This window comes from Sylvia atricapilla, chromosome 7 (assembly GCF_009819655.1).
Source record: "Sylvia atricapilla isolate bSylAtr1 chromosome 7, bSylAtr1.pri, whole genome shotgun sequence".
Lineage (NCBI taxonomy): Eukaryota > Metazoa > Chordata > Aves > Passeriformes > Sylviidae > Sylvia > Sylvia atricapilla.
This window is the reverse complement of record NC_089146.1, coordinates 26,935,319-26,961,633: the sequence shown is the minus strand read 5'-3', so window position 1 is coordinate 26,961,633 and position 26,315 is coordinate 26,935,319. Positions and strand designations below refer to the sequence as shown.

The 26,315-nt window shown below is 44.3% G+C and overlaps 1 protein-coding gene across 1 annotated transcript in view; it reads left to right on the top strand.

Moving 5' to 3' along the window:
- The first annotated feature begins 3,913 nt into the window (after positions 1–3,913).
- Positions 3,914–26,315, top strand: part of TFCP2L1 (transcription factor CP2 like 1) — a 34,991-nt gene continuing 12,589 nt past the window's right edge. Inside the window, 9 exon segments of the mRNA XM_066323058.1 lie at positions 3,914–4,075; positions 8,238–8,317; positions 8,320–8,388; positions 21,079–21,155; positions 22,722–22,803; positions 22,806–22,826; positions 23,063–23,169; positions 23,768–23,920; positions 24,787–24,897. Coding sequence (XP_066179155.1) covers positions 4,014–4,075; positions 8,238–8,317; positions 8,320–8,388; positions 21,079–21,155; positions 22,722–22,803; positions 22,806–22,826; positions 23,063–23,169; positions 23,768–23,920; positions 24,787–24,897 — 762 coding nt within the window. The 5' untranslated portion in view covers positions 3,914–4,013.

Here is a 26,315-nt window from a genome sequence, read left to right as displayed (position 1 = left end):
AAAAGTAGACCAGCATGGAGTAGATGAGGAGGCCTTGAGGGTCAGGGGGCTACCTGTGAAAGCCTGTACTTGGAGTAGGAAGCAGTTCCCAAAACCCTGTCAAAGGCAAAAGCAATGTTGTTTTTTTTAAATGTAGAGCAATAAGGGCTGTGTAAAAGATGTTCCTTTCTACATTCATAATATTGGCAGTTGATTAAAACCTCAGGTTTCCAGTCCTTTCTAGTTTCTGGTGCCTTCAGTGTTTTCCAGAGAAAGTTGAGCAAATTTAGCCAGTCACAGCCCAGTCACATTTATTTGCTATCTTGCAGAGTCTCCTTCATGTAACTCCTCCAAGGATTCCCAAGTCAAAGGCTGGAAACCTGTGAGCTAAAATACACAGAAAGGCAACACAAAGGCACATGCTGACTATTTTCCTAAGAGTCCTATTTAGTGCTTGGGTGACCATCTCAGTAAGTCTCTGCAGCTCATTTCAGATCTCTGCAGTTCATCCAGATTCTATGGCCTGTGCATGAGGAGGGAGGTGGAGTAATCCTCTGAATAACCTTGACTAATGCCATAATGACTAATGGCAGCTTTTGGAAGCTCTTTGATATGATATATGTTCACCCTTGATCCTTTAAGTTATCTGGGCTCTGTGAACACAAAATTGCCAAACTGATATAGAACATCGCATTATACTTCCCAAAGCAACTCAGATATTTATGATGGAGGTCATAAGGTATAGAGATATCCTGTTTCTTTCCAGTTTCATGCAAGTGAAGCATTTCACTTCTTTACAGATCTAACAGTGGCCATCTCTACAGTGTTATAGTCTCACATCTCTTTAGCCCCTTGGCTAATGAGAACACGGCTTTTCCAGAGCAGAAAAGGAACTGAATATGTGAACTGTATCTCAGTCACTTCACTGCAAATTCTACTAGTTTGGTTCCAGGGTGCTGAAAGCTGATCAACCCTCTCGACTCTCCAGCGAAGCTGATGAAAGATGTTTCCCACTCAGTGCTTAGCTAAAAAGATTGTAATGAACAGCGAAGCAGCAGACCTTCTGTTCTGAACTTTGGACTGAACTCACTGACACAGCTACTTGGGTTTCCAGGTACAACATCCACAGCAAAAGACACTTGTTTTTTAAATACCTTTTATACCCTTTTTCCAACACAAAAAGTACCCTAAGGTCCCTTCATAGCATTACCTCAAGTAGAAAAATCCATCCAATGTAATATTCAATCAATCCCTTTAAATCATATGATCGAGTATTTTACCATGGCAAATTGAACAAGCATCTGAAATGAGAGATGAAAAGCAATCAGCACAGCAAAGAATTACTTTGATCTGGGAGGAAGTAGGAGAGTAAAGGGAGGTTGGGTGAGAAAGCTGTGGTGGAGAGACTTCTTCACTGAGGGGTTGTGTTAAAATTAGAGGAAGAGCAGATGGTGGGCGCCCCAGAGGGTGAGCAGAGGATGATTTGGCCCTGTTGATGTGGTGGGTTCTGAAGGCGTGGAGAAGGTATTTGGTGCTGTGGTACAAACTCTGCATTGGGGGAAGAGCAGCAGTTAGACCAGAAAATGGCTGGGATTTCTTTCAGGAGAGGTAGACAAGGAACAAAGAAGTCTTTTCTTCATCAGATTTGGCTTAGAAAGGAATGGGAAGGACAAGAACATTTAGAAGACAGAGCTGCTGCTGCCACAATCTCTGTAAATTAATTAGTAGATTTCACCTTATTTTCTACATTCATCAACAGGCTAAGAGAGGAAAAGATTGGATTATTTTAAAGTGATTTTCACTCCAACATATGTACTTTCTAGAAGGATAGTAAAGAAATACATCACACCAGATTTGAAGGGATCCTTTGTATGGGATCCTTGTTTTACAATGTGGCAATTTACTTTTACATTGGACTTCATATTTCCCCCATAGGTGCAGCGAATTACTAAAACTGTGGAAGGATATTTACTATTTAGAGAAGTCCTTGGACAGCTCAGCAAACTTTGCCTTGTTTCTCTGTCCAAGAGCTATTTATAGCCTTTGCTTAATCAAGGTCTCAGATGTTGTGTGAGCAGAGCTAAATATTTTCAAGAGTAAAAAAAAAAAATAACTCCAGCCATTTTGCTTTGCTTGAACCAGTGCTTGTAACTGTGTAGTAACTGAGATACCTTAAAGTCACATTGATTTTGTGCCCTTTCTTACTCTGAAATTAACAGAGACAAGCAGATATAAACAGTGCATCCTAAAAACTTTTAGACTCAACATCTCTGTAAAGCTTCTTAGTTACCTTTCAGGCACCCTTGTTCTTTACCTCAAGATACAAAAAACAATGCCTACAGTTATATTGGATCTGACTCTATTGGGCTTGACCTAACAATGATCTATAAATGCAATGACAATAGCAATATTCTATAATCATGGCAGGAGAAGAGAAAATTCATCTGTCTGAAAAAACTCATCTGATGGTGAAATCTGACAGTAAATGCTGTCAAGTACCCTGAATAAAGTGCCTTTTTCTCAGCTGAAATTTGACCGGAACCTCAGGGAGAGGAAGCCCTCTCCTGAAAAACTGACTGAAAGGTATTTAATGACTCAGAGCAATTAAGGGTCCGTTTCCTTTTCTGCTGGTGACTAGACAATACGAAAGACCAAAAGAGGACCTCTACCCTTTTGTTCTGCCCCCCAAATATCAGACCAGAGAAGGACTGGTGGGAACATGGCACATGAGGTGCCCTGAGAGCAGTTAGGAAGGAGGAGAGGGATCTGCAACTTGAGATGGAAAAGAAACAGATTTGTCCATACTGTGTGGAGGTGTTGAGATAGAAAGACAGGGGGTTTTCAGATGGGCTAGGGGTGGTTTTAGTCTCTGACACTGTTCTCCATCCACCTCCTCTGGCAAAATTTGCCTCTTGCTCCTCTCAGTTGGAAAATACCCTGAAAAAAGGTCGCATTAACAAAGGCACAGGGCCACAGTGTAAGAGACAGCACCGAGCTAAAGCCATCCGCTGTCGCTCATTAAAGAAAACAGGACCTCAGAGGAACCTGAGCAGGGCTTTCACTCACACCGGCGTCGGATGGAAGCGGCTCGGTTTAAAGCACGCTCAGAGGCCAGGAGGCAGCACCAGCAGAGCCGGGATTGCCTGGGGATTACAGAGCCCTCACACCGCAGCCCCTCACACCCCACGGCCCCCTACACCCCGCGGTCACCCACACCCCCCCCCCAGATCCCACGGCCCCTCACACCCCACGGCCCCTCACACCCACAGCCCTCACACCCCACAGCCCTCACACCCCACGGCCCCTCACACCCCACGGCCTCACACCCCACAGCCCCCCACACCCCCCCCCTCACACCACCCACAGCCCTCACACCCCGGCCCCTCCACCCCACGGCCCTCACACCCCACAGCCCCTCACACCCCCACAGCCCCTCACACCCCACAGTCCCCACACCCCACAGCCCCCACACCCCGCCCTCACACCCCGCAGCCTCACCCCCCACAGCCCTCACACCCCGCGGCCTCAACACCCCAGCCCCTCACCCCCACAGCCCCTCACACCCCACGGCCCCTCACACCCCACGGCCTCACACCCCACGGCCTCACACCCCACAGCCCTCACACCCCACAGGCTCCTCACACCCCACGGCCTCACACCCCACAGCCCTCACACCCCACAGCCCTCACACCCCCGGCCCCTCACACCCCACAGCCTCACACCCACAGCCCCCACACCCCGCAGCCTCCCGCCCGGCTCCCCGCCAGGCCCAGCCCTCGGGGCCGGCGCTCCGCCCCGGGGCTGCGATGCCCGTGCCCGCCGGGGGCCGGCCGGCGCTGGGGCGGGCCGGGGGAGGGCTGGCCCGGCTGCGGCGCCCCGGCCCGGCCAACCCGCGTCCGCCGGGGCTGAGCCATAAAAGCGCCGGGAGGCGGCGGGGCCTCGCCTGCAGCCGGCGGCAGCCGTGTCGGGTGCCCGTGGGGTGGGCAGCGCGCCGCCGCTCCGCAGAGCAGGGACCGTCGCCGGCCGCCCCCAAGATGCTGTTTTGGCACACGCAGCCGGAGCATTACAACCAGCACTCGACCGGCAGCTATCTGCGGTGAGTCCCGGGCGGCGGCAGCCCTGGCACGAGGTGGATGTTCGGTCGGGTGTGTCCCCGTCCCGCCGGTTCCCCGGCCGCGCTGGCGGTGCCGCGCCGCGCCGCCGGGGCTGAGCTCCGCTCCCTCTGAGACGCCCTTTTCCTTTTTTTCCGCTCTTTTTCCTTCTTTATTTTGTTTAGCGTCTGGTTAGACAGCTCTTTGCGGCGTTGCTCTGTGGCTTGTGCCGGGTCCCCTCTCCGGGCTGGGGTAGCGCAGCTCCAGGGGAGGAGGTGCGGCAGAGCGCTGTCAGAAGCCTGCGGAAAGCGCCTGTTGGCAAATTGAAAAGGAACCCAGTTTTCTGGGGATGGGCTTTCTTTCTCTGCTTTTTGGGACGATGTGTGAAAAGCGCAGAATTTCACTTTCTGAACTTGTCTAAACTAGTTTTTTCCTGTCTCCGCACAGTTGCGTTTAATTAAATGTGCCTAATTTAAGTACAAGGGCTGCTAAACAATAGTCTGTGACATGTGTAGCACAAATCCGTGTTTCCTGCTTCCAAACGATGTCAAAGCAGGCAACTTTGGGAGTTCCTTTTTGCTGGGTGCTTGTGAGTTACTTGCTTTCTGAAGATGTAAAGCTCAGCCGTCAGCTGGTGTCGATTGCCGGAGTGGGATTTTGCTGAATTGTAGCAGTGGAGAACCTGGCTGGGGCCCAAGAACCCTGACTTTCAAATGTACCCCCAAATAACCACTCTTGAGAGAACATTTAGTTTGTCTGGGGAAGCACTTCGAGCGCAGATAATGCTTCCCTTTCAAGGAGACACGCTATCTTGACTATTCCTGCTGCCTGTCACTGTATTTGCAAGGGAATTTTACTTTGGACTAAATAATAATTTCCCATTATCGAATGATACAATATTGGGAGATTCTTGCCTTCTGGCAGCCTTTCAGTTTCTTTGTACAAGATTCTTCCTCTCCTCTCTCTGTGTCAATAACTCAGTTTCATAACATGTATGTGGCAAAAAGTCTTGTTCTCTCTTGCTTTGCGCTTGCAAATCTGATTAGTTTAGGGCAGTGAAAATGGTACTAGCAGAGGAGCATCAGCTTTGGTGCTTGTGCATATTCTCCATTAGAGAGTGTTTACGGTGGCCAGGCTGCTTCCTTAACTCTGTGGATTTGTAGCAGGAGTGCTACAAGATCGTCAGGTCTGGGTCAGGCTTCACTTCACAATTTAAATTCCGTTTAATGGGCCAGAAAACACATTAGCTTGTTTTTGCTGGCTTGATGCTACCTGGGGGAAAAAGGATACCTGTTTTGTCAGGAAGGCTGCTGGTATGGAGGTGACCTATTGGTGTTTTAGGAACAAACTTTAGCTTTAGTGTCTGCCTCTGTGAGCATTTTGGGTTTGATCTGGGTTTAAAATCCTTACAACCACTTTTATGGCAACAATGCCCTCAGGTGTTTCAGGGAAGGTTGGTTGAACAAAACCCTTGTTTTTTTATGTAGAGATGGCTGATTCTGGACAATTCACTTTCCATGAGAATGTGCCAAGACACGAATTTCTAACTGGGGCATTTTTCTGCTGAGCAATGCCTTTTTGAAGGCTTTCCATACCCCCTTGTAGTGAGTGCACAAGAAACTGAAATAGTACAATATTTGAAGTTGCTGTAAGAAAAGTTTGTATAAGTGATACTTTGTAGGGATCAACAGCTTTCTGTGTATTTGAAAAATCCATGTAAATTAAAAAAAAATTAAAATTTTTAAATCCATATTTGTAGCTAGAGCAAGATGATACTACAGAAAAATTCTTGAAAATTTTCATTTTTGTGAAAACCCAGTATGTGTTTTAGTCTCTGTTTTGTCAGCTTAGTGAACTCTCAAAAAACTTCCCTCCCAGGTATGCAAACTATTATTTAAGATCTGAACTGTAAATCTTTAGCATAAGGGTGAAAATCGGAAGTGTTTTAAGGAGTTCAGGTTTTTTTAAGGGTAAAAATGTTGTAAGAGCCTGTTTTTCCCTAAACTTGATTTGCAACTCTTGAGTTAAGAGTTGTATAAGTGTTGTGATGGCTTACATACTTATAACTTAAAAATTCTTTGACCTCGTTCTAAGTTACAAACTCTTATAAAAAGGTCGAATGTTTAAGAAGGTCTTGACCCAAAGCAATTATACCACCGGCCATTAGTTCAAATGCTCGAGAAGTAAAAATGTCATTAACTTGTGTGGCTTCGTTGGAGCTTTAATATGGTGAAGCTTTCCAGAAACCGAGTCATGGATTCTTCCATGCTTGCAGAATTCAGCCATCAGACAGCTGTGCTGGCAGGTGTAGGGGTGCAAAGAACCTGATGTGAAATATGGTATTTAAATTTGACTTTGCCTTGCCTAAATTTCTCAGCTGTTTCAGGTACAAATGTACAAAATCCTCACCTCTGACTGTTAAACCCAGCCCAGATATTATGCACTGTTTCTGCCGAAGTGCAGAAGTTTTTGGGCGCTGGAGTTTTTGACCTGTTCACATTTATAAAGCCACAGGCATTCTGAGAGCATTGTGCAGATGAGTGGGTTAGGAGCAAATGTTGGCATCTGGGCTGAGTGAGATGACTCCAGAGCAGTATCAGATCCTGCATGTGTGGAGCAATGCTGTCTATTTCAGAAATCTACTGCAGGCATTTCTGTCACTTCGTTACTGTAGTAAATCATCACTAAGGAAAAAAAAAAAACCTCTCTGTGGCAGCAGTTAGGCAAGAGCTGTGATTATGTCAGTAATGTCAGGAAGCAAATGGGGCTAGATGCCTTCGAGTGGCTGATAATATTGAGGGCGTGGGGTTGGAAGAGAGAATGGAAACAGAGATGGGTGTTTCTTTTCTCCTGTCTGCATCTGAAATGGCACAATTCGCTGTCATTGTTTACCTGTAAACAGGAGTACCTGTGTTTGAACCAGGTACTTGAGCAGTTTACTCTAAACTGCTGCACTGTTTCACTGGTGACCTGGGTAGCCTTCAAGGTTGGGAGTGCTATGAGTGGATCATTAACTGAACAGGCAAGGAAAAAATTCTTAATGCCCTTTCAGGTGCATGCCTGCACATGCTGGATGGTTTTTCTTGGAGCATTTTGTGTATGAGGTTGTCTAAAGGAGCAGAACGGCAGCCTGTGTAAAGAGAATCTCGAGTCTTCACACATCTGGAAGAAATAGAGGAGAAAAAGAATCACTCATTCTGAATTGTCACCATGTTCAGTATAATCTTCCTAATTTGAAAGGGCATTAATGGTGTAAGTAGGTGGACACAATGATCAACAGCGTTAGTGGCACAGGAAAGGGTAATATGGTTCTTCAGTATCAGACAGGCTAAGATAAGGATGCTTATTCCTGACATCTCATTTTGTGCGAATCAACTGATCATTTGTTGAGCTCTAAGCCTTGCTCATACCAGTTCTGCTTGGGGATTAGTGTGGGTCGGGATCAGCCTGGGACTAAATCAACAGGCAGGTCACTATCAGTATTTTGTGAAGTGGGAGCTGGGGCTGTGTGCAGGTCCTAGTGAAGCTGCTCTCATGCACCTGTGTGCACATTTATGAAGGTAGCCCTGTGCTGGCTTAAGCTGTGTGATTCCTTGGGACCAAGTTTATCAGAATGCAGGGAGATATTCTGAATCAATTAATCCAGCTGTTCATGCCATCATTACCTGAATATCTCCTTTGTACACCAGAGCTGTGTCTGCTTCTCACCCATGGCTGCTACTTGAAGACATTTTACTAATCTTACGTTCAGCTGTCAAAATGCCCTTTCTTGCCTTTTTTTTTTTTTTTTTTTCTGAAAGGCTTTCATCTGAGAACTCTTAATCAAATACATTCACAAGGATGAAGGATCTTATTTGTGATTTTTTTCCTCAGCAGAAGACTGCTTAACTGAGAAGTAATCTACTTATTCTTAAAAACTTAGGTTAATTCTCAGACGTACTCTGTTTAGCCATTGCTATGTTTTTTCGTGTGCAGCGCTGATATCCTGGGCGCAGAAGTTGCCTGGTTACATTAAACAGGCCAAATTGTTCCTCTTTGAGGAATTTTAACCCGGCGTTTCTCCAGAGACCACCCCCGTTATCTCAGATCATGAGAACCAAACGCAGATCGAGGTTAGGGTAGTCCATAAACTCTTTGCAGCTGACAGTGTGTAACTTGCACTTGCAGAGATGTCCTTGCGCTGCCGATCTTCAAGCAGGAAGAGCCGCAGCTGTCTCCCGAGAACGATGCCAAACTGCCACCCTTTCAGTAGTCCTCTGCACAGCCACCTCCCCCGCCGTGAAACTGCACGAGGAAACTCTGACCTACCTCAACCAAGGTAGGGTCTGCAGTATACTGAAGGAGAGGGTATTTCCTGGGAGCAGTTCATGAGATTTAATCCATGCTTTGCCTTACCGGGAGGGCAGTGGGATGGGGAAAGAGGGATAGAACTAAGGAGGGGGGTGGGAGAAAAAAGGAATATTTAATTTTCTGCATTTAGATACCAGATTATCAACTATTTTAAAATAATGAAGTACCACTGATTTAACTGTGACTAAAGGCAGTGTTACAGCATGCACAGTGCCCTGTGGCAAAGTACTGGCTTGATCTCACCTTAAGCTGCAGCCTCCTGCCTTCATCTCATAAGGCCAGATTGATGAAGCAGATGGGCCAGCTTGGGCTGGGGAGGGCTTCACCACTGCAAGTCCTCCGGCACTGCTGGAGGGCATAGCTGGGGAATGATTTAGCAGATATCCAAGGGCTGCTCTGAGATTTGGGCAGAGTGCAGTGACATCTCCCACAGGGGCTGGTGTGGCTCTGCTCAGTGCCTAACTTGATGAGTTGCCAGGGTTCAGTGCAGCAAGGTCCTCTATAGATGACCTCACAGACTAGTTCATACTGGATAAACAAACACTTTATTTCTCTGCGTTCTTTTCTCTCCCCCCCACCCCCGGCAGCATTTGTGCAGAACATCTGTGGTTGGTGTTTGGTTGTCACTTTGCAGCCACCTCCTGTGCATGGATCTTGAGAGGATCAGACCCTCTTCATGCACAGATGATGCTAAAACATATTTCTGCTCAGTTTCTACCAGGCTGTAAACAAGAAGGCTGTCTGCCCTCTTACTGAGATCCTCTCATGCTTTAGAATACTGCCCCAGCTCTTCAAGCTTCATGCACTGAGTAGGATGCTCACTTGGACAGGTTCTCTTAATGCTGGTAGAAATCGGAGCCCTGACCTCCCTTGGACTCAGCCTTCAGGTGCAGCTGGCTGCTGGATCTGTGTTGGTAGCTGGTAGATCCATAGAACCCCCCAGAAAGATCAGTGAATACTGCAGGTCTACCCAAGGAGCCAGGTATTTCCTGTCATGTAAGCTGGTACTGTTCTGTCTCTCAGGATCAAAAGATGCTTGGGATATGTGACTGCCTCATCTCAGTTTATTCATCTAAACACAACAGATCCCAGGAGGTTATAATGGGATTTGTCAATTGTGAGATTGAGATGAATCTTCCGATGAAACACAATTCTTTCCTGTATTGGAATAAAAGATTTTTTTTAAATGAAAATCTGTTGACAGCCAAATATTTTAGCATATATGAAGCAGTGCCTACTTTTTTTACCTTGGCAGGGAAAAAGCTAGACAACTCTTAATGTAATACCATGAGTTTTTAAAAAAACTATTTGACTGGAGCAGTCCTGTTTTCCTTTGCAGAGTAAGACTGTTACTGCCTTTTAGACAGACCATGTTGTGTTAGGCTTTGTCCTGCTTACCATTGCAAGGAGTCATCTACTGCAACATCTTGACACTGCTTCTTGCTTCATTGGCGTTTCTTGGATATTATCTGTTTCATCCTCAGGGTGGGATGTATCTGCAGAATACACTCTGAAGAGCATGAAGCCAGGTATGCCTGGAGGAGCAAATCAGGGATGAGGCTGGCAGGAGCTGTGCAGAGGGGCTGAGCTGGGAAGCTGGCATGTCTAGTTCTGTTAGTGGGCTATTGGTGAGAACATTGACATGGGTTAAAAAGGAATGAGGATTCAAAGGCTTTGTTAGGAAATCATTCCCCTTAGTAGAGTTATGTTCTATGAGCTTGAGGGTGTGTGAAGGGGACCTCGAGGCAGCTGAAATTTCTGAAACCAGTGCTTGTTGCATGGGAGAAGAACTGGCTGACTCCAAAGCATTGTGTACAGCTACAATGCCACAGCCACTTCGTGAAGCAATTTAACACCATTCCGTACCCTTATCAGCTTGTGCTGGCTGTAAGCAAAGAGACGCCTCTTGCACCTTAACCTCTCTCTGTTTATCATGGATTGGCCAAGCACTGTTACATAAAACTTCCCTTTGTGAGTGTTGTGATGGCTTGTTTTAGCAAATGGTAACTTCATTAATGAATGTCCCTCTGCCCGGCCTGTGTGTCAGTCATGGCTGGCTTGTAGTAAGGTAGATACAAAGACACAGTGGCTGCTCCAGCACCAACAAAGCAGTTAATATCCAGTGTGGTTACTTTCCCAAATTGTGAGTAAATGGTTTGGGGTTTTCTGCTTGCTGGGTAATTCTTGCTACTTGCTGTTCAAATGTTCTGTCTCAGCTTTAGCTCCTCACCACTCAGTTACTGACCTTTTGTCACTCTGAAGTGGCTCTGCTTCCTGCCCTGAAACACATTCTCCACACGTGCTGGCTCAGTGGTGGTGAGTGGACCAACTCAGGAGTGTCCATATGCAGAATTGCATGGAAGAAAGTTCTGTCAGACCTGACCTGTGGGCTATGGAAAGCCAGAAGTACTGGGTAGCCAACTGAAGGCCAAGGTGCATAGCAAATATAGAAGAGGAATCAGTGGAGAGTTTCATGTGAGATCTAAAAAGACTTTGTGAGGGCTAGGAAGGAGGACTGTCCAGTGGCTTTGTGTGTGTACAGGTGGGAGAGGGCTCCAGTGGCTTGTGGAGCATAATGGCTTCTCTTGAGCCTTGCTTCTTGCAGGGTAGACCCAGAGGGATGGTCAGTAGTGTTGAGGAAGGAGAGGTCTTTGACCTGGACTTCTCCAAGGATGGAGGCTGAGAGGACTCTGGAGCTGGAAACCAGAGACCAGTGTTTTCACCAAGGGTCAAGGGAAGTATTTGCAAGGGAGAATAACGGAGTGAGCTTAGCTGTTAAGTTGACTTGGGGACATTCAGCAGTGGCAGAGTCCCAAGTTTGTCTGCTCCAGTTTGAAACCATGAGTGCTCTCTGGCCACAACTCTAGAACCAGCCTGTAAATGAGGTAACTAGAGTCAAATCTGTAGCTTGGTTTCCAAAGACTGACTCATTACACTTGTCTTTCCTGATCTCTTCCCCCTGCCTTCCCACATTCCTTGGGAAACTGGAGCCAAATTGAACACAGTATTAGTTTGCTGATCCTACAGCACTTCCTTCATTAGAGGTCTTTACTGGATCTCAGGAGGATTACTCATCTGATGGGACAGGGCTTATTAGTTGGGTGTCTCAATACCACTCCACCTTCAGTCTCTGAGACTGGTAAAGGTGCTGTCCTTGCACTGCAAGCTGCTGCTGGCGTTGCTCCTTTGGTCAGGAATCACATCTGTCAGAACTACACTGTCCAGAAGTCTGCAGCACAAACATCCTAACGTTTCTGGAACTAGCCTGCCTCTTAGCACTATTTCAGTGTCTCTTGTGGATAGGGATTTTCAGACAAACAATCAACCAGCAACCATATTACAAACCACTGCTTCAGCAAGATGGCTTGATGCAGTGCATATCCAATGGTCTGCAGTCGTATGGGGTGTGGTTGACCATGGCTGGTTGAAACAGTTTCAACAGGGACAGAAATGGAAGCAATGAAAGGTGGTTCCAGAAACTGCAGCAAGAGGAATGTGGAGGAAACAAGCTGTGTACAGTAGATCTGAATGCTCATAAATGTGAGGAAATAAAGTAATTCTTTTAGAAAACAGAATGTCAAAAATCACAAAAACCTGAAAGTCATTGCCCAAGGGAATCAGCTTTTAATGCCAGAACCACATGTGGACTGTGAGCTGTTCAAGTCATGATTTTGTTTCATGACCAGCGTTGGGCTGGCTCAGAACCTCAGATGCTAATTACTTCAAATAGAGGGAGGCTAAGTTTGGTGGCAGAGGGTCTGAGAGCAGGCTGTGTGAGAATTCCAGCCCAGTGTCCCAGTGGTACTTCTGAGTAACTTGCCATCATCTGCCTGTAAAGTTTTCTTGGGCTCTGTTCAGCTCTCCGATCTGCAGTGTGTGACTTGTGGTTCTTGGCAGTGCAAAGATTTTAGTGTACAGCTGGTTAGGGTTTGGAAAGCTGGACACCTCTGCTTTATGGTGTCTTCCAGAGTCAGCCTTAATGCCAGTCCTAGATGGTTCAGAAAACAAACAAGCCAAAAACCCAAGCCGTGAGGGAACTGCTAACATCTGAGTGAACTTCTGAGATTGAGAGTGTTGCTGTAGAGGTGCATTAATAAATGATGCCTCATAAACCTAATGATGGACTTAGTTTGGGTCTGGGGCACACCTAAACAAAAGCTCCAAATTTCAACCCCGGGGTGCCAAGGCATATTATACCAGGTTCAAGATATGTGTGCATAAACTGGTACATTTTAAATGGTGCTGCATTTAAAATCTTTGGTGTTGTCCTGCCTCAGCTCAACTGCAGGTGTGCTCTGGTTGCTTCTCCAAAGAGAGGTGCAGGAAGCACTGGGCAAGGAACAGCTGAAGAGGATGCTTTGGAGTAGATTCCTAATTGTTTGGGTAGGAGATGAAATTGCTTACAGCAGGAGGCAACAGGGAACCTTTGCCTCCCTTAATAAGTCTAAAGTTCAAATTAGTTGTCTAATCTTCTACAGCCAGGGAACTCAGTTTTAAACACTGAGATTTACAGTAAATGAAAAAAGCTGTTTTATACTGACGTTAACTCCCACGTAATTGAGTTTTTATGGGGTCACAACTGCCTGGATGTTTGTACTTTCCCTGGAACAGTTCTTTATTTGCCTAAATGAAGTGTAGAGAAGGCTGAGTGACCAACTCTGGCTGGTGTGCTGGTTAATTATAGCTCCGTTTATAGGGATATTTTTGCTTTGTCCTGTGCTAGGAACTACCTCTTTTCCTTATAGTCACTGCCATCACTGACCAGGCCCTGGGCATGTGTCGGAGCTCTGCTGCTGGTGGCTTCTCCGTGTGGACAAACGCTCCACCCTTGCCTGAGATCAGACACAACAGTGGCTTTGTGTCATTGAGACTGTGAGTACCAGGTGCTGCCTGGTGCCTGCCCACCCACCGTGCATCCTTTTCCCCTAATTGTTATGGGATCCTGTACTGCTCCTTGACCCCTTTCCACTCTGTTCTTGGGTTTGGGTGGCTTAAAAAAAGAAATGGCTAACAAAGCTAATTTGTCTTTCCCATTTCTGAAAGTAGCTTTTGGTGTTTTTGGTTCTTGTGGTGCACTTCATCTTTGGGAAGGAATTTGTCTCCTGCCTGACTTTGAAGACAGCTCTGAGTAGGTTCTGGTGTCTCAGCTGAAGCCATTAATTGTGCTAGAAGCAATTTCCCCATATGTTTGGCAGCTCTGTCTTCACTTGGCAGCCCAGGATAAACAACCCTGTCTCCAAACCACACCATCCCAAAGCTCACTATGAATCTTGCTTCAGATGACAGGGCACCTCTGCGTAAGTAGAGCATCTGACTTCTGTTGTCCCTAGGAAGCTAGAATCTCAGTTGTCTTTTAACCAAGAGGCTGTTTTCTATTCTTTTTGTAATCCTTTCTTCTGTTGCTAACATCTGGATGAAATTCAAACTGGATTGTGAACTTGCTGGATTGTAGCCTGTGCACAACTCCTACTGGAAGCCCCTAGACTGCATTTTGCTCCCCCATAAATCTTCAATATCTGTGAAAAAAGGGAGCGCTCAGAAGTTCCTCAGAATGTAGTAAGAAGTATGAAAATATTGGGAAGATTTTTTTCTTAAATTTCACATAATTTTTTTACTTCACCCCATTATCTGTGTCATTTGAGATTCCTTTAATTATGACAAAGAGTTTTTTGCCAGTGATTTTACAGGATTTGATGTTTGTGTGGATGTTACTGTCAGTGTGAGATGATGTAGAAATTTTCCAATTAGCTTTCTCTAATTTGTGTTCTAAAAAATCACATTTTAGGTAGCAGTAAGAAGCTTGAAAATGCTGCGCGTTGTGATTAGCTGTTTTTGTAGGAGTAATATACATTTTTATGAGAGAATATACTTTTTTTTCTAAAGAGGTAGGGGGGGAAAAAAGCACCTATTTTCTTTTCCCTCCCATTTGCTTCCAACCAAGCATTTATTATGTGTTCCTGAAACTAGACAGCAAGCACTGAGATTCCTCCTGTCCCAGCTTGGTGCCATGATTGTGACCAGTGTGGAAGGTACAGTCAGTTTTGATCCCGTCTCCTTCCCTGCCCTGATTGAGCAGCCGCGGGTAGAAGTAGGATTTGCTTCTCCCAATCTCCTATTGCAGAAATGTGGTGAAGGAAGGGACTTAATCTGAGGGCATCTAAGGGAGCTGCTAGGTGGGGTCAGGAGTCATACTCAGCTCTTCTGCATCCCTGGTCAGTCAGCACCCTCACCCAAGACCATTCTTTTAGTTATCTGAAACTCAAGTAAATATTACACACAAAGCTACTCCTTCAGAGCTATAAAACCTGTTGTCCAAATGGACTTAAAGCAGGTTGAAACCAGAAAAAGCCTGTATTTTTTACTTACACAGAGAGGGCTGAGGTTTTCTGAGCTGGACAGATGTGACTAAGATAATCCTGAGTGTTTCAAGTACATGCTAGAGAAGTGGAAATACAGGGAGAAATTATTTTCACAGGGTAGGCATTTTTTTAGCTTTTCACTGGAGGTCCATAATTTCTTCACTGATTAATTTGTATTAAAAGTCAAAGTTTATAACATGGTTTATAGCATGCAAAGTTTATAGCATGGTTTTGCACATGAAGTCTGTGCAAAAGAAACCCAAGTGCACACAGTGAAGTTAGCAGCTAGAAGTGTTTTTGAGTCCGCTGGCTTTTTGTGTCCTTGATTCAAAGTGAGACTGTGTTCTTTGGGGATTTAGATGCACCTCCCTCTCTTTAGTGGAAACTATTGTAAATGAGGAGTATTTGTGTTAGTGCCTGTTAGCTATGAAGTGTCACCACTGTAGAATAGACAGTCTTCAAAAGTCTGTGGAGAGTAGGACTCAGAAAAATGTTCATATAGTAAATGAGCAGTGAAGTTTTCCTGCAGCAAACTTGGCTCCAAGGCAGCTCTTGGCTTTCCCACAAGAAAGAGGTAGAGAAGTAGAAAAAAGGGGCAAGAAAAAAACCCTTGAGTTGAGGGCACTCTGTAAACGAAGGAAAAACAAAAAGTGACACAATGGCAGTGAAGCTCTGTGGTGTGGTGGTAGAATTCGGAGTTGAATTGGTGTGCTGTGTTCCTGAAGCTTTACTGCCCTGTTGGTAGGGGCAAGCAGAGCAGGAATCCTTGATGTTGAACTCCTGGGTACTAAAATATGGTGGAACTAAGGGGGCTTTGTGCAAGGGGTGAGGCAGGAAGCAGATGGAGACCCAGAGTGCTAAAGCAAGCGTGTAAATTGTGGTTCTGATTGCCAGTACAAGCAAATTCAGAAGGAGACCACATGAAAGAGTTAATGACATTGGTGATGACTGGGCAGCTCAATGTAGATGCAATCTGGACACTGAATAGCAGAAACTGAGAAGATATGGTGAGGAAGAAAAGGCTGGCTGTATTGACCCTGCTCCAACTCTGGCTGTTGTGTTGAAGATGGGATGTGGGGCAAGATGGGCCTGCAGTATTAGAATGACTCTAGTGTTCCTTTTGCATTTCCTGGCCCACAGCTTGTCCTCCTTTGCAGGATTTCCATGTTCCTAGCATAGTGGGAACTTCCAGGGTGGCCTATTGTGTAGCTGGTGAATTCATAATATCCACTGGATAAACATCTACAGCATCTTGTCAAATGAGGCTACAGTAAGCAACTGCAGAACATCCACTGTCATTTGTGGTTGAGGGATTGAGGGTTCTGCATTTGCTTCTTGTCCTGCAGAGTGTCCACACATGGAACACTTGAGCAAGTCTTATGCTAATTTTTATTTTTCCTTGTGACTGACTGAAAAGGTATGTGTCATCAAGCATGCAAGTTCACATGCCAGCTTTGCCACTCTTGTCTGTTTACCGTGAGGGTTCATTAATCTTTCTTGTCAGAAAATCTTTGTGTGTGCCTGATGCCCTGAATAGTTGTGTTTGGCTGTTTCAAAGGTGATCCTTCTGCCTGCTGGATGTGCTTTGGTTTGGTATGATAAATGCTTGCTTTTTTTTCCCCCCTCCCCCTCCTTCTGCATGGTGCATTTGACTGTCAGCATTCCTTTGCCTTTATCTGTGCACTCTTTAGGATGTCCATATAAAGTTGCTAAATGGAATTTTTATTGGCTTGGCTTAATAATCAAACAGTTTCCAGGCTGGTTCTGTCTAGTGCTGTGTGGATCCATTCTGAGAAAGAGGTCCCTCGTTGTTTTTTTTTTTTTTTTTCTTTTTCCACAGACTTTTGTTGAGGATATTGCTTATTGAAAGATTAGGGTTTAATTAATTTCTGCTAAGGCTACATTGCTAGATTAAGTGAGGCCCAAGTCATATCAGCCTGGAACATCAGCATCCTAATTGGAAATCAGTGTATCGTATCGGTGTATTGTGCAGAAAACCACAAAATGCATAGTACAAGTGGCCCTTGAAATGTAACACCAAAACAAAGAAAAGCAAGCAGGATACTGTGGTTGTGTAGTAAGTAACATTTGAACAGAATGTAACTTGAGCTTTAAATGGTGATAATCTTTTTTACTCAGAAATTGCCTAAAATTTCTGATGGCTGTCTAAATTCCATGGAGATCAGTAAGCTGTTAAACTTACACCTTTTGAGCAGGTGAAATCATTCCTGTGTTGAACTAAATTATTTTTCATCTGTAATAAGTGCTTGACTTTCAATTCCACTGTCTCCATATTAAGCGGTCATGCCCACATTTAATGTGTGTTAATTATCAAAGACAATGCAAGTTTAAAAAAGTAAGCAGTCTATAAATCCTTCTTCAGATAGGTGGAATTGCTTCATGAATTATGAACCAGGAACTCTCTGGACTGGGGTGGTTACTACTTTACTGGGTACTACATTGTAAAAAATTGCTCAAGCTCTGCCCAGGAGGAGATTACATGAATTTGCTGTTGAATGTCTGTTTAAAATAGAAATTACAGTATACTATCATCAGCCCGGGTTCTTGTTGGTGCCCCTGAAGCTTTCAATGAAGCTGGGAGACAAACTGCATCTCAGGAATGTGCTGTGGTTTTCTGAATATTTATTACTGTCCTGTTCTCTGCCTGAGGGAGGGAAGGATTGTGGTGAGTGAGGGGAGCACTGAGTCACACAGACATGCAACAGGCTGCTGCAGCATCAGCTGCTGGGGGACTGTTTGCAAGTGTCCCCTTCATTTCAGGTGGTGACAGAAGTGCTTTAGGTGCCCCTGTCCATGTGTCCTGTATTAGACCTGACCTGGGCTATTCAGTCAAATCACTGCAGTCTCAGCGCTGGTATCCGCTGCTCCTGTCTCCAGCTTTACCACCACATATTGACTTGGAAAGTTGTAGTCTGACCTGTATTAATCTGTGTTTCCTTCTGAGACAGATGGAAAAACTCAGTAGGGGGAAACACTGTTTCAGCTTGTTTTGTTCTTAGCTAGTTGTAGTCTGACTTGGGAACTGGAAATGCAGATTGTGTACTCACAGACGTGTTCTTTATGGATTTGGATACCTGATTTAGAATGATCTGTTACTGATTTAGTTTTAGCAGAAAACTGTCAGTGTGTGCCTGCTCGTGCTGGTGAGTCAGCAATGCAGGATTCATAAATGATCTGTGTATCAGAGACTTGTGTGACTTTGCCCTCTTTGACGCCAGGGGGAGTTCAGCTTTCTTTAGTTAGATTACTATTATTCACTTTATTTTACAACAGGATTTTGTTTTCTAACATCCCAGTGGTCATTCTTTAGAGCCTTTTTTCTCTGAAGAAGAATTGCAGGGCTGAGATTGTAATTCACCATTTCGGGAGTTTTGCTGGTAGTGATGGTGGAAAATATAGGGTGAACAAGGTTTGGAATGTATTTTTCGGGAAAAGTACAATCCAAGCAGTTTGGTGCTATAAAAGTACAAGTATCTGAATGCCCATGCTAATAAATTCTTGGTACCATAAGCCACAAAGCAATGAATTTGATGGAAAGCTTTAAGGAGAATAAATTAAAAACCACTACCAGAAGATGGATATATACAAGGGAACTTTGAGGAATTGGGACCAAATTCTCACTGACAGAGTTTCACAGAGGATAAAAAACCCTCATGTTTTCTGGAGCTTGGCTGGGAGCAGTCTTGTTTGATAATCATGTAGCAACTCAAGTTTAAACATTCAGAGTTCAAGGGGAAAGCAGTTAGCATAAAATGCCATTTTGATTGAGGTTTTTCGTGGCATAAACTGCGTTCCAGGGCTTCCATCAGATGACCCATATATCTTTCATCAAAGCATGTTATTTCCTCTTTGGCTTTCTGTTTAATATTAACTCTGTCTACACTGCAGTTTCTTTTTCACTGGTATGCGGTTCTGTTTCTGACTCCCTCCAAGGTGAGTCACTCCTGTCAGGTGCCCACTGCCTGCCAGGCTGCAGTTCTGTCTCTACCATGTAAGGGATCAGAGATGGCACGCTGCAGAGTTCTGAGTGCTTGATGCTAGTTGAAAGGAACATGGATGATGTTTTTATGCCCATTATTTTCTTTTGTCTCACTGTAACTGAAGATAAGCAGGTCAGGCTGACCAAAGAGTGAGAGCGTGTCAGTGCACAAGGGTGTCCCAAAAACCTGCTTGTTCCTGAGATATTTGCTGAATGGCTGACAGTGCTTCTGGTCTGACATTGCCTTCCTCCATGGCACAGCTCATACCACATACAACAGGGACAATTTCGCTGTCCCTGTTACCCCCAACTACAGTCACAGAAGTATTTTACTGTCTTGTGCTTTCAAAGCCTAAATTAATCTTCTGTAATGATTAATTAGCCTCATATTTGCATGGGAATGAACTGTAAGTGCAGGGTTGTGTAAATGGGTTCAAGATGATGAACTGTATCATTCTGTAGCTGGTGAAGAGTATCTCCAGACTGAACCACTGAGCAGCCAATTCCTACAACACAGATAAACATGTACAGCACATGTGGAACCTGAGGACATGATTTAGTGGTGGACCTGGCATTCCCAGGTTAATGGTTGGACCTGATAGTCTAAAGGGTCTTTTCTGTGATTCTGAGAGAAAAACCATTTTCTTAACCTGACCTTGATTTTTTTTTATGCTAATAGAACAGTATTCATTATATACATATCTTTAAAATTTGCCAGGTGAACAGTATTAACATGTGTCAGTGGGAAGGTCTGAAAGTCTTGTGAGTTTAAGTGTGGAAGACCTCAATTTCAGGACTGTGGTTTACAAAATCCACTTCTATTGTCAAGCAGTTCAAAGGCAGATCACTGTTGTAATTTTATTTTACTTATTTGCCAAGAGATGGTAGAGATCTGTGCATGTTTCCATGCTTATTTGGTACTTCATATGGTTTATTCTCTGCTCTCCCCTTGCCCTAAGTACTTGCTGGATTCAAGGGTCATTTCCTGTTTGCAGAGCTCCTACTAACATCAGTAGGGCTGTTGTGCAAACGCTTGGGGCTTCAGAATGGGCTCTCTTGTCCTTTTTTTCTTTTCCTAGCTACCAGCCAGCTGAATAAGCACAATTATCTCTGTTTTGTGGATGCAGTCTGTACTCATGCTGTCTATACTCGGGTGGGATTCTCAAAAGGTGGTCTGCCTCTCTGATATATCTGCTGTCATAAGTCTTCCATTTCTAAATCCAGATCAAATTTAGCATTTTTGTGTCTGCTGGTAGAAGCTGCTTAGAGGGAGATAGATCTGCTTTGCAGTTTTCTGTAGGGCCAGTTCTGCAGAGATACTGGTTGAGCCAGAAAATCCAAACTGATCTTCTCCTTGGTGCCTGCCTTGTCATACACTCTGCGTTTTTCAGGAAAAGGGAGGACAGCAAGATGAACAAGAAAGCTAGCTGTAAGGTACACATATGCTCCATTAATCCTAATGATCCTATCCTGCCTTGGTACTGGTTGCAGGTTTATTGTAAAGACTTGGTGTAGTACAATGAGCTTTTGTACTGTCTTAGTAATTTCTGTGTGTAAGGTATTGGACATCAGTCCCCTTTGTCTGCTGTCAGCCTCGAAGAGATGTTATTTCGTAAACCAGTTAGCTAAATTCCATTGAGCTGCTAAAGTTCTTTATGTGAGGATGGTGGTGGAGTGTGAATTCCCTTTCTGGAGCTGGTCCTTGCACATGCTGTAGTACCCATTGCTGCCTCCACACACATTGTCTGAAGGAATATTTATGCCCTTGGCAGTGACTTTCTAGGCCTTATGAAACAAATGTTGTTTTTGTGGTTCACCAAAACACCTTACAGGTCTGGCTGCTCCCTGAAGAAGGCAAGGTTTTCCCCAGTTGCCATCCTCTGCAGAATTGTCCCTGGACCTGTTGCACCAGTACCTCTTCACACAACCATTGCTTTGGCAGAATTGCTTTAGCAGAAGGACAGACCAAGGCAGTGCTGTTACAGCCAGGTGGCATGGGGGGACAACTATCTCAAACACCCTGGTGACTTTCTGGAGGGTGACCAGAAAACCATAGCAGCCCCGGGAGACAACTACGATTGATGTGCTAATGGAGAGCTTTTAGCTGCCAAAAGGCAAACCTTCCCCTCAGATTTCTGCTGTGCTTTAGTGCCTATCGATTACTGGGGCAAATGCATTATGTTAGCAAAAATAAGCTTTCCCTGATCAGACATATGCTTTATCAGCCACATAAATGCCAGCATGACTCTCTCATTGCTACAAATATTAAACACCTTGGAAATGTTTCCTTAAACTCTAGGTCAGTCTTATGAAATCCGTCTACTTGAGAATAGGAAATTGGGAGAGTTTCAAGATTTAAACACAAAATATGTAAAGGTAAGGGAAATATAGATTTCTTTTCTTCCTGCTACTACATACAGCCTTTAATGAAGGGCCTGACCTTGCTCCCACTGAGACAATGGAAAACACTTTGCCATTGTTTTAATGGGAGCAAGGTGATGGAGTTCTCGAGTGCTAGTTTCATGGGACCATGCAGCTTTGGCTTTGCAGGGCTCCAGGGGAACCTTTATTCTGTTTGTGATCATGACCCCAGAGTTTCACTATGAATATGGGTTCAGGGGAATCCCAAAGTTCAGTGGTGAACATGGTCAAAGCTGTGGAGAGGCAGACTTGTCTCCCTACTGAATTGCAGCAACATTGCCTGGGTTATGTGACACATGGAGGGCCCAGGTGTTTATGTAGGTCTGCCAGGCAGATTCTGTGTAGTTCCAGTTTACTTTGGTAATGGGCTTAATGATGAACATTATAGATAGAATTTTATCATTTGGTCTGGGGAACTTTTCCCTGCTGTTTCCTCCACTGCCAAAACAGTTCAAATTCAGAAATGTTGGTCTGGACCCTGGTTCTGGATCCAACCTTCAATTCTTGGCTGTTCTGCCTCAGGACTCCTTTGAGAAGTGGGAACTAGTTGCAAAATTTGTATTCCAATTTGGATTTCAGATGTTCTCCAAGTTTAGGCCATTCCCTATTTGTCTTTTGGCCCATTTCAGGTAGCATGTGGATTGGGATTCCAATTTTGCAGGTGTTCCCACTGTGGCTTGTTTGCATCTTTGCCCAAATGGTTTGGGCATTTCTCAGGTTCACTGGGAAAAATTGCTTTGCTCACTTGATACGGAAGTCCCCAGCAAGAGTGTAGGCTTGAGAAACTGGGATGTTAGGGGCCATTAACTCATGTAAGTGTAATGCTCTGAATATACGAAAGAACTTAGGAGTACTTAGGACTTGTCTGCCCTGGGGATTGCCTTTATTCCAGCCTTTTTTCTCCAGTTATTGGCATGGCTGTGCCATTGCAGGCCAGCCTGCTGTTACAGGTGGTTTTCTACTTTACCTACCCTTTTTTAACTGCTGTGGGGCAAATCCAATGACTGGCTCTTAATGGCTGGAATCAAGTTTAATTCCCACTGACAAGGTGTCTGGACATGTTGGCTCCACCGGTGCAGGGACAGGTGAGCTGGCTTCCACATTTGCAAATCAGAATGGGATATACTGGGGTTGGGACATGGTACAGACACATTAAATATTACCCCCAAATGAGCCTTTTTTGGGTGTTGAGGCAGTATAGGGATATTTACATGCCATGACACCTAACATTAGGTGGACATTGCTGTAGTGCTTCCAGAGTGAATCCCAGAAAGCTGTACAGGGATGTGTCACTCCTGTAAGATGTGCCCTGTGAAGGGGGAAGTGTGTTTCTTTGTCAGGGGTCCCTTAGGAATTTGATACACATGGTGATGGGTCACTTAGGTGGACCCTTCTACTCTCCTCATGAAATGGGGGTGAGAAGCATAACAGATCAGCTTTTGCTTCTACTCTGGAAAGCCAAAGTCATCTTGGGAGAGGATTGTGGATCACACTGTTCATATTGCTGTCTTTTTTTAACAGAGTATAATCCGTGTAGTTTTCCACGACCGCCGCCTGCAGTACACAGAGCACCAGCAGCTCGAGGGCTGGAGGTGGAGTCGGCCTGGGACCGCATCCTTGACATAGGTGAGGCTCTTTTCATTGTGGCACCTCTGCAGTGCTGGGGAGATGAGAGGTGGATGGAGTGTTTGCATGTGGGTTTATGTTTTTAATGAATTCTCTATGTCTTTGGGAGGGAAGGAGATCTAGCACTGGTCACAAGTAGAGATGGCTTTGCTTTCACATGCATGTTCTGATTGTATGGAAATGCTTTCTCTTCTTCAATTTAATATTTTTAAAATTTTAGGGGTTTTCTTCTACAGATATCCCGCTGTCAGTTGGTATCTTGGATCCCAGGGCCAGCCCAACCCAGTTGAACACTGTTGAATTTCTCTGGGATCCATCAAAGAGAGCTTCAGCATTCATTCAGGTAAGAGATAAATCATATTTCTGTGGTAAATACAGTGGTTAGATATCTTTTAAAGACCTGGGGAGACAAAATAGTCAGTACATGAACAGGAGAGAAGGATGTTAAGGATAATCACTAACTCATATGACAATCATGTGTCATGAATTTGCAGGATACTCACTAAAGAAATTTGCTAGCTACTTGTTAATGTTTGAGTACTACCTGCTACTGCCAGCATTTTCTTTAAAAAAATACTCAGACCGTGGTGTTGCTTTCTAAGCATGGGTTTCATCTTGAGGAAAGTGTTCATAACCTGTTAGTTTTCCTTGCTTTCCTCTCTCATGACTATTTCTCATTCTAAGCATCAGCCCTCTGTTTTTCATCTGAATGAGGGATTTACTTAAATCAAAGGATGCGTTTCTTGATGCCCTGTTTCTTTCTAAGCTGCTTGTTCTCCTGATTATTTTGTCCAAAGGAACAGAAGTGAAACCACATGGACTCTTCTGCCTCTCTTAGGTTTTTGTGAGGAGACAAAACCTCCTTTCAGGCAGTATCTGAAATTCAGATGAGCACAGGTTCCAACTGTCTCCAGAGATGAGCACAGCTTCTGTTTTGCCAGGTACATTGCATCAGCACAGAATTTACTCCACGGAAACACGGAGGAGAGAAAGGAGTGCCCTTCCGGGTGCAAATTGACACTTTCAAGCAGAATGAAAATGGTGAATACACAGAACACTTGCATTCTGCAAGCTGCCAGATCAAAGTGTTCAAGGTATGAGGTAGTTTTGGCTTTGTCATCAACTAGATTAAGGCAAAGGAACATGCAAAGATTTCACATTGTGTAGGAGTGATGCAAATATTGGAGGAAAAGAACAGACTTTTAACTGGGTTTGCTTAAGATCTTAAACAGGACTCCTGTGCACAAGGTGGCATAAAAGCTGACCTACACAGCAGTTCTAGCTGAAGTGTTGCACCAAGACTTGTGCTAGTCCATTGTGGCTCAAACACTACAAAAATACTGAGCTATTTAGAATATCCAGTGTGTTTTGATGCTCCTAGGCAATCAAGACCTTAGGATGTCTTCAGTTTCTTTGATTGACGCCTCCACAAACAATAAAATTTTATTGTGGCCATCTTAAAATACCTTGTTGTTGTTGGAGCAGAGTTTCTCTTTGTGATACCTGGAGGAGAAAAAGATTCAGAGAAAAGGCATCTTTGAAGCTCCTAATCTGGGCATGGCAGACCTATAGCTGCTTAACAACAGTCTCCATAGGCCTGTTTTCTCAAGGGATCTGCTGCTCCAGTTTTGTTCCTTTGAGCAGTTCCCGTTTCTGGAAAGATGGTACAAATGCCAATTGAGGTGCATAACTTGTGATTCCAACTATTTCAGTCCATATCTCAGCACTTTGGTTAGCCTATTTTAGATTTGCAGTAGGCATTAGTGGTGGATGTACAGAAACAGTAGGGGATTTTTGATTAATTCTTTTGTCTAGAAAATGCAGATCTGATCTTGTTTCATATGTAGAATTCCCGTAAATCTTAAGGAGGCTTTTGTGAACTGATTAGATAAATCTGTTGGCCTCTGTCTCCAAACTTGTAATACTTGGCATAAGGGAGAGCCTGTGCTTGTACTTATAGCCTAAAGGAGCAGACAGAAAGCAGAAGACTGACAGGGAAAAAATGGAAAAGAAGACCACCCAAGAGAAGGAGAAGTATCAGCCTTCCTACGAGACAACTATTCTCACAGAGGTAAAGTGTTTTAGACACATCATACTACATCATGTTGGGAGAAATTTAAAGAAAACAGCATGTGAGCCCTGGAGATTGTCTTGTGGAGACATGTATGCTCAGATCTGAGTGAAACTGAGAGTGCAGCGAATTATAAAATGACTCACTGTCGAAATTTATGAAAGATGCCAAAGTTTCTTATGTTTTGGGGTATCAACCAACCCTTACAAGCCTGACTTTAAAAAATAAAAACAAAACAACTTTCTCAATTTTCCTTGTGCTCCTGGGCACTTGTCATGGCCCTCAGGTGCTAATTGTATGAAAATACAGTTGTCTGTATTTTTTTGCAGAACTTCTTGGCAAAAGCTCATACTGGAGATGGGGCAGATGAATAGCTGTCTGATTGAATTATTAATCTGTTTTTCTGTGAATGTGCCTATGAAGCTATTGTTACAGGCAAAATCTGAGAAGGTTCTGTCTTGTACTCTAGGAATATCTTGGGTCTTATATTCTGATGTATCTGATGTAGAGTTGTAGGTGTTTCTTCCCCTCCCTGTCATTACTAATATGTTGGTATAAACTCACCATAGGCTGCAGAATTAGTTAGCAACAGGAGTCAAGAAAGGGATTTAAAAGTGTTGTCCAGTCTCCCTATGGGAATGACTTGTTCGATTTCTAGCTTGCTGGACTTCCAAAATGATGTTAATTATTCTTAATTTAAATCAACTTCCTGTTTATGAGATCCAGTCTCTCCCACTCCATTTTCCTCATGTTGCCAGGAACAATGAGCATGTTTTCTGATTGACAGACCCAATTCTACTGAGTTGGCAGATCCCAGACTCTCCCTATGAGCTCTGATGCACTTTGACATATTGCGGGGAAATGTGGGTTGCCAAAGAGTTAAATATTTGCCAGTGCTTGAGGAGATGAAAATATTTGCTAGTGTTTGTGGAGATGATAAGCTCCAAAGCTACACTTGCTGTTTTTATCATTGCAAACAAGGCCACTAGAGAGCATTTTCTTGAGCTCTTGGTGGTGGGGAGTTCAACAGGGCTAGATTTCTCCTGCTGATTACTGTCACTTAAATTCAGAACAGAGTCACCAATTCTAGCTGGGTTACTCTGGTTTTACACTACTGTCATGGAACGTGGAGTCTGACCTGTATTTGTGAAGGCTTTTAGTAGTTTTGTGTCGGTGTGTCTTAAATTTTCTCCATTTAATACCCATTTATGACTGGAGCTGTTCAACTAATGGCCAGAGGTTTCTGCAGGCTGGTTCAGATTCTGCTCTTTTGCTGGTATAAACCTGAAGCAATGCCACTGGAGCATTTTTGTCACTCTTGCCTGGATTTAATTAGGGATTTATAATTGAGACCAGAGTTATTTCTGTATCATTGCTGCCTTCAGTCTGAGTTGACTTACTGGCATTGCTCTGACTTA